Source organism: Polyodon spathula, chromosome 19 (genome assembly GCF_017654505.1).
Source record: "Polyodon spathula isolate WHYD16114869_AA chromosome 19, ASM1765450v1, whole genome shotgun sequence".
Lineage (NCBI taxonomy): Eukaryota > Metazoa > Chordata > Actinopteri > Acipenseriformes > Polyodontidae > Polyodon > Polyodon spathula.
The window spans coordinates 6243983-6259451 of NC_054552.1; the positions used below are offsets into that span (position 1 = coordinate 6243983).

Genomic DNA, 15469 nt, shown 5'->3' on the forward strand with positions numbered 1-15469 from the left:
GAGCAGTAATACTTGATAGTGCTGGCATCTAGTGTAAGCCTAGGGAAGTACACTTCATACCTCTGTGCATAGCAGGTATCAGTTGTGTCACATTGTAGGGTTCAATGGTGGAATAAAAAAAAATAAATAGACAAGAGTTTACAACCAGCATGGCCCCCCAAAGCTCATAGTGTACAATGCAATACATACTTGAAATAATAAATTATTAAAATATATGTGGTAATGTAACAAATATATTATTGGCAAAGAATATATTTTGCAAGCTATTTTTGGGATAATTTAATTAATTCATTTATTCTGCAGTAGACAACTTTCTTGTGTAGAAACGGTATTGGAATTTATTTTGTTAAGTGTGAGAAATTGATCACTGAATGATGTTTCTGCAGCTAAAGCACTTCTTTGATAAAGCATCAGATACTGCCCTGGGGTAAATGGTACACAATAAGAAGCAAGCCTCAGTAGGCCTCTTTTGGCTGTTAGCAAAGTTAAGTGGATTACAGACAAATGCAAACCGAAACGTCTATAAACAGTGATGGACAGACATGCTTAGCGCATACAGTTCCCCTTTTTTTAAAAAGGGTAGTCTGTTTATACTGAATATTTGTAATACTGTATATTAGAACTGGAGTAATATACAGTCATTTAAAAAAAAAAAAGTTTCATCTTTAAATAACCCCTCTATAAACAAGCACTTTGAGAGAAACAGTAGCATGAAAATGCATGTTTTCTTTACAGTGTCATCCCCTTTTTGTCATACTCCTTAAACTTCACTTGCAGAGTGCCTTCTTATCAATACGGCGCTGTCATAGTGAATCAATAATCTCTAAACCTTCATTACTTCCGCAATGGGTTGTGGTGCTGCCAATTCAAAATATCAGATTTATTTTGTAACCGCAGGACTGTGAAGAAGCCATTGACTGGGTGTTATCTGATAATGCCATTAGTGTAAAAAGACAAAGTTCTTTTGAGTGTTTAGAAAAAAAGATTGCAAGAGGATTTGAAGGACTGAAGAACAGACCTTTTGTAAAATAGTAATACATGCACTTAGACTGTAATAGCTCTACAGTCTGGCACATTCCCATTCAACAGGGTCTGAAAGCTATTAGCTAACACAGCTATACATTTCATGGATATATTTGTAGTATAATATTTTGAGTTTTTGTACCACCCTTTGTACAATCACAGGAGATATAATGGCATTAATATAGTGGATTAACACATGTATCGGACAGTTGTTTTTCACTCATTTTAGCTATATCTTGATAACCGTTTATCCAATTGTGATGAAACATGACACAAGCATGAACTAGATTAAGTTGTTAAGGTTTCAGAATACAGGTAATAATGACCAATATTTGAGTTCTGGTCTCTCTGAAGATTTGAATGAAGGACAAAGTGATCTGCTTTTTCATGTATGTGGTTAATAAGTGCAAATTAATTTTTCTTTGAAAAACTCTTAACACACATGTAAGCAGTATTTATGTAATTGTACTCATCATTCCATATATACTTAACGTTTGCAACATTTAAGTAAATTATTATAACAATGTAGTTAAAGAGAAAGTTTAAATAACAGGTCGATGCCAGTTAAAATTACAAAGTAGCCTGTCCTCAAATGAGGACAATGGCACCTAATGGGTTAAGCCTGGTAAATAGTTAAAGGAATGAAGCTTGGTGGTGCCCTGGTCCACCATAGCTCAACAATACATCATGCTGCCTAACAGTAGATTGCTACCAAATCTGACCCTATGGGTACTTTCTTAGGCTCCTGACATGACTTCATCATACTGCAAATAGCACTGTGTACTGCGTTTATCCATTGCCCGGGGGTCAAATAGGTAGGTATGAGTCAATAGCTGTAAAAAGCAAAAGTTGAAGGGCACCTGACAATCAATCAATTTGTTTTGCGCCACACATATGGCAATGGTGAACTTAAACTTCATAACATGTAGGATTGTATCCATTTTATATGTTTTGCAGCGCACGACGAGGCCGGTATTTAAAAGCCCACAATTTGAACCAAAATGCTGAATATCATTTTTATAGTTAGAACATGCAGATACATCCTTAAAAAAGAAAGCAATTACTGTAATTACACACCATATGGCTCCAACAGGAAGCCTTTGTACAGGCTATAAAACCTCTGCATTTTTTAAAATAAAGTTTTCTGTGCTGTGTTTTTAGGGAGAAAAAAAATAATTGCACGGATCAGTTTAATTTGTGCATGGGTTAGTTCCTTTCCTGTGAAGACGCCCGCCGCTGTTGTTTTCTGTGATTAAAACACGGTTCTTGTTTGTAAACTCAAGCGGCCCACGCCCAGGGAGAGGGTCACTCACACCAGCACGCATGCGCAAAGCTTTCTTTGGTGTCAAACATGGCTGTGCTTTTGGATAAAGAAAAATGCTGAATTGTCTTGCCGGAGCTAACACATTCAAACAAACATGGCGAGGCTGGTTGATTATTTGATTGTTGTGGGATATGATCATGAAAAGACTGGTGAGTTTGCGAAGGCGCCCGATGAAACAATTGGGTGGGCAGCGCTGTATATGCAAGCAGCCTGGGGTTTCCTCAGGGCCGTTGTCAGTGGGATAGGGTACCGTGGAATTGTTTTAAATACAAAGGTGGCATGCAATAAAAAGTTATTTGGAAGCGTTGGTAAATAAAATAATTGCAAATATCTGTTGCTTCTGATTGATAATGTGAAAGTTTTTTTACTGGAACAAACTACTATGTCACATCCTGAATGAGTAATGAATGACGTGCAGGGATTGTCTACCGCCTCGAGTTCAATTGAAAAGAATGAAAACAGCAAACGCGGGGTTTTCTTTCCACAAAGCGCTCCGTCTTGCTATTAAAAATGGTTTGCTGCAGCGAATAGAATGTTAGAACTTGTAAACGCACTTTTGTCTTGTCAACATTCTCTGTACATTTACATACTCGCGGTGTATTTTTCTGTCCACCATACACAAGCAGCAGCCCCAATTAACATGGGAACTAATGATCCCTTTTTCTCTGGTTCCGTATTCATTATATTTGCATGCTTTGCTTAGGCACTACTTTGCAGTCAAAGTCAAAATCATGGCAGCGCAGGTTCTTTAAAATGTAGACAATTTTTTTTTTTAGATGTCTGAATGATGCTGTTTCTGTAATGGACAATGTTAATGTAGTATTTTGTATTGCGTTTATGTAGTAAGTAGCTCTTGTCCTGTGATCTGTCACTTGTATGTCAAAGTGCTTATAACGTCTAATGAAAAAGTTAATACCTTCAGGTGCATCTATGTAGTGAACCTGCCAGTTATACTGATGCAGTCCAGATACATTTTAACCATTAAACAATTTTACTAAAATTTAATTTGTACTACAATACACCTTGAATGCAGCGTACTGCAAAGATGTATCATGTAACTGAACTGGAAAGCAAAAGTGCTTGATGAAAATTAAAATCCAATAAGTTACACCTCCAGGATATGTGCTTGACAGTGTATGACCTTGTGTTCATTTGTCTTCTGATGGGTGCTGATGGCTTCTGCATGAGCCGCCTGGCGCCACAGCCGAACAGTTTTGGAAACAAGTGAAGCATGTGCATTAGCATGGTGATTTCCAATTAGAAATGTGGGTCAGGGCTAATGAATATCGTGTGTTTAGGTTACACAGCTGCAGTGTAAGGGTACAGACAGATATGGTATTGATGTCAGAATTGTACTCGGTGTGGGTAGTTTTCTTGTAAGGTGTGTCAAGTTGCACACACTTCAGTTTCGTTTTGTACCACTAAACGTTTTAGCCATTCACTGAACTTTTAAACCAAAATCGGAGGTATTTATCTCAATTCATTAATTATGTGAATCGTTTGCCTTGTGTTAATGTGTCGGTTCATTTTAGTATGCTCTATACTTACTAAAGTGGGAACTCTGTTTTAGTTCTATGGAGTTTAATGATACGTTTCCAGATGAATTGTGTTTCTTTTGTTAGTTTGACACAGTCACTTATGTTTAGTGTAACCCCTTTAGTCTATTTGATGGTCGTTTGTGTACACGTTTACATGTATTTGTAATCGCGGACACCCATGTTCTGATAGTTTATGTTTGTTTGTAAATTAACTTATTCTATTAACCTCCAAATTTTGTTATTCATGTGAGTTTGAGCCGTTCGAGGTTTTGCAGTGATCTGAATTTGATAAACCACAGACGGGAGTTTAGCTTTGGTGGGTATAGTCACAGTAAAACAGACAACCTCAAGTTTTATTTATTTATTTTTTATTTTCATCCCTGTCCTAAAACACCCCAGCTGCAATGACATTACTTTCACACAATTAGTACTTTAAATGTCTATTGCCGCATTTAATTAACGGGTGAATGTTGGTTGAAATAATCAATCGCTGCCTGTGGCGCTTACAAATATTGAATACATTCTAGTGCGTTGTCAGCGAGCTGCATACTAATGCCTACGTTCCCTCTTTCATTTAGTTAGCCACTGTGGCTAAAGTAACTTAAGTTTTTCCAGCGTGGCTAAAAAAATGTTAAGCCACTTAACAATACTATAGACAAGTCAAAACATGCTGTTTCAGCAAGGCAAAAAGACGTGTGTTTTATTTGAAAACGCATATATATTCCCCCCCCCCCCCCCCCCCCCCGCCCCTTACCATTTACAATGCACATAAATACTGTAAATATTATATGTAAATTGCACTATAACTCTGATTCTCATTTAATAAATGCCAAACTTCGTCCCATGTGGGAAGAAAAACATTGCAGATTTCCTAAATTCTGAATAGGTTTGCAGAGATATCCATGTACTGCATAATACTGTATTTTGTTTTGGCTGTGATGGGGTTTTCTTTTCACTACAGAACGCTAAAGCAAAATTGTGCAAGTAGACAGTGTTATTAGTATATGTTAATATTAATGTCTCCCTGACCAACCACAGCGGAAACGTAGAATGCATGTGATTTGAATATTGAGAAGCAGTAGACTTGCAATTATGTTATTGATAACAGTTCACAGTGGACTCGTGGACAAGGTTACCAGTTAGTTAGGCTTATATGTTAAGGGTTAAATATTTTAACTACTTTTTTTGTCAGCATTGTTAGCCTGTGGTCTTTTATTTATTCCACACATTTGCACTGATTTTCCTCTATAATCATGGTACAGTAAGATTGTGCTGGCCGCCTTCTCTGGGATCTGGGCCCAGATTAAATCAAATTTATTGTGATGCCATAGCTAATATAAAGTATCGCAATGGCACCGCCATGAATCTTGAATGAATCCAGGCCCTGGTTAGAACTGAGTTTTAAAGGGGTCGTTCTGATTAAATTGTCTTTGCCATTAAAGGAAATTGGAAAAAAAATGCACCTGCTGTTGCTGTAAGTAAGCTATAACTTTCTTACTGCAGTCTCTGGTTCTTGCTTTGTCATGCACTGCCTCTTGAACACTTTTGATGTCATGCTTCAGGCAGAAGGAAACTCTTTGCAAATGGAAGTTTTTTTTTTTTATTCTCCTCAGGTGCCAAGGATTTGATTTTGAAAAAGTGTCTGTTGAAATGTAAGGTGGTTTGTGAATCAGTCTCATTGCGGATGTGTTGGGTTTACAGTAGGACCCAAAAAAGAAACAGCGTGGATTTGGTTTCCGATACGAATGCAGTAGGAAGTGGCGAGACCATGAGGTTTCCGTGTGAAAATGTGGCATTTGTGGACACAGATTTTCATCTCGGTGGTTTTGTAATTTCAAGCTAAAGTCTGCAGTTAGGTTGTCATGGAAATCTACCTCAGTTAGGCTATTGTATAAACACTTGGCTTGGGCATCCTGTCTGCTAAAATCGTACTAGAAACCAAACAATACAAAAACTGCATAACAAAAAAAAAGATTGTAGTTTATCTGCGTGTGTTTTCCTGTAGAGCTACGGCCCACAGTTTTGCATCAGCCTATAGAATTAACTAATTTTGCTTCATAAAGTCGATTGAAACCCACTGAATAATGTTCCTTTAACATATTGGATTACATGTACTTAATGAAAAACTGACAAATTGAAAAATGTGACATTTCAAAATCTAACATGAAATACTGTGCTACTATTATGGCTTCTGGTAGACTCTTGTAGTTTATTTGATTACGTGATGTTAAATATGGTCTAAATTATAGTTTCATTTTTTATTTTTATTTTGTCTCAATCCTAACATTCCAGCTGAAACTTTTGGCCAGAGCTTTAGGTAAAATAGGTTCTAATTATTATTTTTTTTTAAATGGTACTGGTACAAAAAAAATCAAGAAAAACAAATACTAATCTGCTATTATTTTTAGCAAAATCTAAATGATTTTTGCTGAAATGACCTTGTACAATTGGAAACATAGTCATTGTTTAATGCTTAATTAAATGATAAGGGTTATTTAATTTAAATGGGTCAAATGGATTAGGGGTCAGTATAATCAATGATATTATCTAAAGCATTTTTTCTTGGGCTGTTTTTAATTGTTTTTTACTAGACTAACTGTTTGCCTTCTTTGTAGAGTCCAGTGGAAAACCAATACTTTATACTCTCTAATCTCTAAGAATGTCCTGAATTTAGAAGGATGACATTTCTTCATAAAAGAAACAATGAGTTGTGAGTTTTGGACATTTTTCTTAAACCTGAGAAGACTTTTTTGGTTGAATAAATGACAACCTTTTTCAGGGACATTAGAACTTAAAAGGTGTGGCCAGGTTAAAATGATAATTGATTGCCAGTTTCACCTGGCCACCTTTATGCATTATAAGGGAGGTTGCCAGTCTCTTAGTCTGGTCACCTTAGGACTCGAAAGTGCTCTGTCACTGGTCACTGTAAAAGCTATGTACTGAGGTGACAGGGGGTGGTGCACAATTGGCCGAGCACTGGCCGGGGGGGGGGGGGCTTGGGTCGGCCAGGGTGTCCTCAGCTCACTGAGCACTACTGACCCCTGTAGTCTGGCCGGGCACCTGCGGGCTTGCCTGTAAGCTGCCCAGAGCTGAGTTGTTTTTTGCTTTGCTGCTGTCGTCTACCCCCCCACGAGCCCTTCAAAATGTGGAAGTATGTTGAATATTTGGTCTGACTTGAAAGAGGGAAATTCAGATTATGCCAAAAACAAAAAATTTGAAGGATACAGTTTCCTCGAAACAATCGGAGGGATGGCAGAAAGACACTGATCCACAGCAATTGTTCAACACGTGTCTATATCTATATCTTCTGAATATATGATTCTGAAATCATATCATATTCAGAAGATATCACTTGCCAAAAGAGATGACACCTGGATTGTAATACAGTACATACTTTTAAAATCTGGTACGTATTGTAGCTGTATGTAAAATTCCTCATTAACGACCCAACAGCAAATTGAAATCAAAATGTTACCCATGCACAGAACTGTATACAGTGTAAAAGGCAATGGAGTTTAGCAAAAGATTAAAACAATCAAAAAAAGTTTCAAGAATTAAAACAGTATCCCAAGTCAATATTCAAAATTGCAGAATATAGTGCTCGATAAGGCCCTGATGTCACAGTTCACTTGCAAATGAAAATGCACAAAAGCAACTGAAGAGCACAGATTTAAAAAAAATTAAATAAATACATCACAGTATCTAAAACTATTTAATGATTAACTGCTACATTACCGTAGCTTGTCTCATCACTTTGTTTTGGCTGCAAGAGATAGACTTTGTATCAGAAGTCGGAAATCGCGTGTGACGGGTAAGTGCATTAATTTGTTACATAAATGAGTTGCAGATAGAGGAACGAGCCACAACAAAGCTAACACATAAAGTGCTTGATTAGAAGCCAGTCCTCGATAGAATCCATCCACGCTACGTCAGTTATCCAGTTCCTGCATTGTACAGTAAGCACTACCAGCAACCAAATGCTTAGAATAGAAATATTGCTGATACTGGAGAGCACCACTGTAGGTCATTCCAAGCACCATGCTGCACTGGTTTTAAGAACTATGCGCAGGCAATTGATCCATTGTGTTTTTCTTGTGTGCACGCATCTTGTTGACAGAATCCCATGATAAACATTTTGAATGACAAAACAGGAAAGCCAGCACACTTTTCTAATACTCTCAGAAGGCTCTATTGGGAAAAATGTAACGTTGCTAATGAAAGAAGTATGAGTTGTGTAAATCATTTTCTTGATGTTGCTGTCTTGTGTGAAACCTTTTGGTTAAAATAAGTCGCTGCCCGATATTGATTCAACGTAGACCTAAGCACCACTTTTTACAGATACTTTTGTTTAATAAATTGAAGTAGTTGCATAGCAACCAGCTAATTCAATAAACATGTTAATTCCAACTGCTGTGCACTGCAGGTCTGAAATACTAAGTTTTGGATGAAACAAGCATGTATATTAATTAAATTATTTATATGGTACTACTCTAGGTAAAAAAAAAAAAAAAAAAAAAAAAAAGTTTGCAAGCCTTACTTTCAGGTATTCTTGCACTTCCTTGGTTCTTTCTCCTGATGCGTGTAACCACTCTGTGCCTTATTTCCTGTCGTTAACCAGCTGTCTACCATAATGACTGGCCCCAAAGACTTTACTGAGGTGAAATGACCTAGAAGAAAGATAATGCATGTCGCACATAACATGAGCATCTATAACAGCTCCTACTGTATGCAATGGAAGTGCATGATGGGTGAGAGTATTATTTTGCTAGCTATAGTTTAACTGTTATTGTTCACTTTGTATACCTTTTGTATACCTGGGGTGTGCCAATAGTCATATTATCTCAATAATTACCTTTAACCTGTTAAAGTACAAGGAACATATGTGTCCCTTGATACTAACTTTCTTATTTTTGTGATGAGGTGCAATAAATAGGGTTATTTTTTTCAAGAAGAAACCTTAAGGTGTTAAGGTGTATTTGTTGTCAGATATTTATTATTTTTAATTAATGTGTTGATTTCAAAACCAGAAAGGCTGATCTTCCATCACCAATTGCAGCATTTAGTGTTTTAAAAGCAGATTGGAAGCAAATCTTCCTTTCATCCTGGGTGCTGATATTTTTGCTGCCGTACCTGGGCAAAAAAATGTCAATGAAAATTTTTGCAAAAGTAACAAATGCAACTGATTTGTCAGTGAAGTGTCACCTAACTCGAGAGCTGTTGCCGTGGAAACTGGGACATGCATCTCATTGTCGTGTTGAATCAGAGATTCCATCTTCCAGCTTCTATATTAATTAACACTGACAGATTGTTATCGGTTGAAACGCAATAATTTTGCAAACAGGGGAGACCAAGGGACCGTGTTGTTTTCCATTGAGTAATTATCACGTTTTATTCCATTTAATTAATACCTAACTACTTCAGATTTCTTAAAGGTAGTTACTGTGTGTGTGTGTGGTGGTGGTGGGGGGGGGGGGGGGGATATGAGCCAACAATGGTTCTGGTGGTAAAATCTAGTAACTGTGACTTGGGTCTTAATCAAATCAGGTCAAATTAATGCAATAATGACCATGCTCTTTCTTCTACAGTAATTCCTTTAATTCTTATTAAAATATTTGGAGGAAATGATTGTCCTTGAGGTGAGCCCAGATTAATAGGTACAGTAGGTGTCCGCTGAGCCAGGAACAAAATCAAGGCTTAACCTGAATGTTACTTATGTTTTACAGCTTTGCATTTCCTAAACTGTGCATTGTACCTCAATGGAAGGTTAAAAAGTACATCCTTTCCTCTCATTGAGGAACAAAGGTACTGTACGCTTGGATTGAGGGGCAGGGAAGGGTATTTCCAAAAGCCAAAAAAAACATCCTGTTGGGTTTACAATAATCCTGGTCCTTTTGAAAAGTCTTTCATTTAGTATTTTTCAAGTGGTAGCCCTTCGATTCCAGTGTAAGAATATGCTCCATACAATCCTGCATGTTACGCACAAGTGAAGGTCAGTAGATTAGATTAGACTAGACTAAATGAGACTGGTTTGACTGGTTTCTGGCAGGCTGTGTTCCTCTATCAGTGTGCCCAAATAGCAGAAAACAAGTTGCTTTGCAATAATTAGCAGTATATGTAAACAGTTACCCTGCTTGTCCATTTGCAGTTTTGATAAGTGATTGTTTAGAGAAGAATGACTAAATGTTTTTGGCATTGTATGAGGCAGAACAGGGAGTCTTAAGAACTTCCAGTAGAAAACATTGTTCAGGAAAGTGCCAGCCAGTAAACTGGAGGGGGGAGGGGGGGACAAAAAACGGTTTATATGGAAAATTGCAATACATATTAATCAATGAAAATAGAAATGTTGAAGACCTTGAGGTAATTCCATAAGTAGTTTTGCAAAGGTCAACTAAGAAAAGAAGCCAACAAACCATATATATATATATATATATATATATATATATATATATATATATATATATATTATATATACACACACACACATATGTGTGTGTGATTTAGATAAAAAAAACTGTAGATAAAATGTGGGCCGAGGATGTACAGTGTACTGTACATTGGTAATGGTGTGTGTATATGGGAGAGTAAAATGGTCCAGCAGCAAATAGACAAAGCATGGAAGACAGATGTGCTGACCTCCAACAGTAGCATTCGTGGTTTAAAAATGTCTTGGACAGGAGTCACAACTTACAGTGGAATACTGTAGGCCTTCTGTGGAATGCATTAAGATCTTATCTGAAACTTAAATATCAATAAGAATAATACACCTCAATGGAGCACGTTCCTGATTAGACAAATGCTTTACCATGTGCTAATATATGTTCGTACAACACATAATTCATATAACCACTCATGTCAGGTTCCTAAACTACAGAGTAACCAGTAAAAGAAAAGGGTTTAAATGTAAAAAACACAATGTGGTGTTACCCAACAAGGAATGTCACGTCTACAGAAGCGCCAGTGACCCTGTGTTAAGTTTGGGGGATATGGAGGTTATGGGAATCTGGGATTAGATCAGATTGCTGGGGAGGGGTTAGGGGTCTCCAGGGGTTAGAAAAGCTGTTTGTGATAGTGGTGGACGTGACAGGATCAGCAAGCCCGGGGATCCCCCCCTACAGTTCCTTTATTTTCAGAAAAAAAAGAAAAATCAACACTTTGCAAAAAGTTATTTCATTGCAGAATATGTAAACAATGTCGGCCTTGAGCTTTAACACTTGCTATTCTTTGAAGAAAGGTTTTTTTTTTCCTTCAAGAATTGCACAGTGTTTGATATTTGATGAGAGTAAACTTAGTCTAGAGCTACAACAGATTCCTGATCATTAAACTCTGTTTAAGTTATAGTTACAGATGGGAGAAAAATGTACTTGAGCTCCTGAATGTTAGTGTGACCATGGCTTGTTTATTTTCCTTTTGTAATTGCGCAGGCTTGCATGAAGCAAAATACTTTATATACTGTACTAAGGGCTAACAAGTAAGACGGTGAGTGGTGTAGCAGGTGGATGGGCTGGATTTGCCACCTTGTGATTTGTACCGAACCAAAATCATCCACAAATAACAAGTCTTGGTTCCTGTTTAAGCTGTAGACTGCAATTTAGTAGGTTAACTGAAAAGCAGTACTGTAACACTTCTAAATACAGCAGTAACATGAAATATTAAGAATCTCATTTTGATGGTGCAGTTTATAATGTACATGCAATTTCCTTCTATATCAGTCGGTTCTCTGCATTTTTTTTTATCCTTGGAATTCTTTCAAAAGCAACTTTCCAGAAGTGTAGAGCTTTTAAGAGCTGGTTTCCTCCTGTGTGTAAGAGAACAAGTAGTGTATCTAGACTGAGAAATATGTATCTGGCTGTGTTTGTTCTTTCCATTGGTTTTAAAGAAGCAGAGGTATTAAAGGGAAACCTTCACAATAATAGGCGTAAATAGAGCTTTGCACTTCATGGCAGATTCTCTGTTGAAAACCATTTCCGGTTTTGTTTTAGCATTTGAAGTGTTGATAAACAGCTCACTGAGAACTTCCAGACACCATGAATACAGTAGCTACGGCACCTGTTCTCTCTGGGAAATGCTGATTAATGTCGAGAGCTTCTGCACTGTCTATTTATCCCTTTTATACTGTATTGCAGAGGTTCTCAAACACAGTTGTTTGGAGTATGGGGAAAAGGTTTTTTACAAAACTTAACGTTTTGGAGGTGATTTTTCCACTCCTTACTCCTTTTGATCAGGCTAATGGGGGGGGGGGGTTCGTTCGTCACTTGAACGATCTAGGTCATCCTAGATTAACTTGGGCAATATATATATATATATATATATATATATATATATATATATATATATATATATATATATATATATATATATATATAAATAGGTCGATTTTTTATTTATCCATCAAAAAGTTTTCCAGAAGCCGTGTTAATTGATAAAATATGTAGCAATGGGCTGCCAACTGCTAAGATTAACAGATTTAAAGGAATGGCTTCTTCACACATGTTTATTTATTGCATGCTCGGAAGTAAACTCGACATAGCTGGAACATTTCAGCAGATTGGGGATATCTAGGAGTTAACACTGCAGGTCAAATTGGAAGAAGGATTTTAGTGTGAGGTTTCTGTAAAAGACCAATACAAACTGCACTGTTTTTCTCACAATAGCAACAATGTCGACATGCAGCTCTTTGCAGCTTTATGAGCATTAGAAAGTACCACTGTAGTTCTGAATGTTAGTTTCAGATACCAGTTAGAAAAAGATGCAGCAGTATTTTAAGATCGCAAATATGATGGGGTTGCTGTATTATTACAAAAACATTTGTTTTTCTTAAGGTGTTCTTTTAAAAGGGTTTAAGAAGCAAGTTCTTTAAACACAGTAGAACTCAATATTTAGCTGCCCGGGGACAGCTGTTCATCTTTAGCTCCCTGGCAGCTGTATTGGTGACTGGGAAATTCAGTTAATTGACTCTCCAAGTAGAGTTTGGCTGTTATACTTAGCAATAAATTGAAATTTGCCATTTAAAATCAGACAGCTTGTAGCCTAGTATATTTATATATATATATATATATATATATATATATATATATATATATATATATATATATATATATATATATATATATATATATATATATATATATATATATATATATATATATATATATATATATATATATATATATATATATATATATATATATATATATATATATATGAAACACATACTTAAAAACCGGGGGGGGGGGGGGGGGGGGGGCTGGCTGGGAAACATAGTATTAAGGAACACACCCCTTGCTGTGGGGAAAACACTACCACATGCTTGTATTGTTTCCATAATGGTGGCAGACATTAGATCTTGTCTGTAGAAATTTTGACTTTTAAAAAAAATTGTGTTTTTTATTAACAGGCACCTTTGGGGAAAACAACAATGTGGAGTTTTGTTCAATATTTAAAATCTGTTCTTCTTTATCAGCAAATCGCCTGTCTTGAGTCATTTCCCTTGCAATGCTTTCTAATTTTGTTTAAAACAGTCCTGCTAGCACACAGAACCGCAGCGTGTCTTCACTTGTATATGCTGACAAGTGTATTTAAAAATGTGTCTTAAAAGAACTGATTGAAAAGAGTTGCACTTTAACCTAACATACCAGCGCATTGTTTCTAAATTCCAAATGGGAAATTCATGGAAAAAAAAGCTGTAATGAAAAACAGACTTGAATAACTTAACGGTAGAATGCCATGGCACAGGTTATTTTTTTTTATTTTGTTCATTTTTTAAATTTAGTAGTGGGCATTTATTTTATTATTCTCTCCCAATTTTAGAATGTCCAATTATTTTTAGGCTCGGCTCGCCGCAGCCACCCCCGCCCTGACTCGGAAGGGGCGAAGATGAACACACGCTGTCCTCCGAAGTGTGTGCCGTCAGCTACCCGCTTCTTTTCACACTGCAGGCTCACCATGCAGCCACCTCAGAGCTACAGCGTCGGAGGACAACGCAGCTCTGGGCAGTTTAGAGGCAAGCTCCCAGACATGCTGACATCTCACATCTGGAAGTTTAGTATAATGGAACAGTTTAAAAGTTACTTTTCTAAAAGGAACATTCTGTAGATTTTTGCAAAATACATACATTTGAATCCTGCAGAATAAGAGTACAGCACTGTGGAGTGTGTGTTTTACAGGGTTGTGGGGGTTCATTATAAAATAAAGTGTAAATCATAAAGTGAGTGTGTGACTCAGGAAACCCCAACAAAAAAAAAGTGTCAAATGAGTAACTGATCAGTTATGTGAACTACTGTACTGTAAGTTACATCTTAGTTTCAGTGTACTGTAGCTTGGCATGATCTGCATAAGTGTACTTTGGCCATTTAACCTGTTCTAGAGATTAAATGACTCATAGCCAATACATTGTTTTTACCACTAACACAGTTAGTATATGAGAATGTTTTCTTAATCCGGCTGAACTCTCTGTTTATTCACAGTTTTGTTTTTCCAGCTTGTGCTGTAACGTTGACACTGAAACTTTTACACAAACAGTGTGTAATTGGAGTCTGTTTACTGCACTGTACTGTTAAGCCTTCTGTGCTTGGTGGCCTCCCCTCCTGACACCTGCTTGCCACAGGGTCCCCCTGTGAGCCAGTACTTGCAGCAGGTAGAGGGTATACAGAAGGTGACACGTTCAAGCATTGTTTAGGAAGCAAAGTGAAACATTGTTTATAAGAAACACCTATTATATACTGCACATTGAATATTTTCTGTACCTCTTTTTTAAAGCACTACTTACTGTAGCAGTCTCCTCAACCCCCAAAAAGTATAGATTACAGTACATTGTCTTTTGAATGGGACCTTTAGTGTTTTGAGTTGTCCATGTTTTTTTTGTCTCCGTTCCAAGCACTTCAAATGAAGCCTGCATGTGTATTTGAGGCTTCTTGGGTAGGGCTGACACCAGCCTTAAGAAACAATGAGCAAAATCCTTTTAAAATATTCTCAAGATTTAGTTACCCCCCTTTGTAATTACTGACACCTTTTAACTCATGTATATATGGTGATAAGAGTTTTATTTGGTAGGTACAAGTTGAAAGTAAAGACTTCCTGGCCAGACACTTTACTGATGAGCTGCTGTAGGCTTTTAGATTTACGAGTAGAATCAACAGCACCTTTATTTTAATGAGCCTCATGATAGACTGGCGCTTTGCATACATTTCAGCATACCCTTGCCCTGGAATGCTCACAATCTGTGGCGTGTTGCTTTCTGGCTCATTGACTTTACTGAAGTTACTCTTAGCACTCTTTCCTCCTACGCTACATGATCTGTGGTTTGTAGTGTTGTTCAAATCTCTCTGCCAGGTGAGATGAAACTACATATTTCCATTGTGATTGCTGGCTCAACTAACCAGTTATAATCAGATGCACTTGTTTCAAGTCACTTGTGATAATGAACTTTAATATTTCAGAGTAGCTGTGTTGGCTTTCAGTTTTCCTTAATTGCATACAGGGATTTAATTTAAAAACACAATTGTACAGTTTGCTAAACGATTGGTTCTGTTGATTAGTAGGGTATAAAAGTGACACACAAGCGAATATATAAACACTGGCAGGTGCG

The 15469-nt window shown here is 37.0% G+C and overlaps 1 protein-coding gene across 4 annotated transcripts in view; it reads left to right on the forward strand.

Moving 5' to 3' along the window:
* Window positions 1–2350: 2350 nt before the first annotated feature.
* LOC121294636 (myotubularin-related protein 13-like) overlaps window positions 2351–15469 on the forward strand; it is a 123664-nt gene continuing 110545 nt past the window's right edge. For all 4 annotated transcript variants that reach the window (XM_041218550.1, XM_041218551.1, XM_041218552.1 and 1 more), the window contains exon 1: window positions 2351–2496. In XM_041218550.1, the coding sequence (XP_041074484.1) occupies window positions 2442–2496 (55 nt within the window). In that variant the 5' untranslated portion in view covers window positions 2351–2441. The remainder of the gene's footprint in view (window positions 2497–15469) is intronic.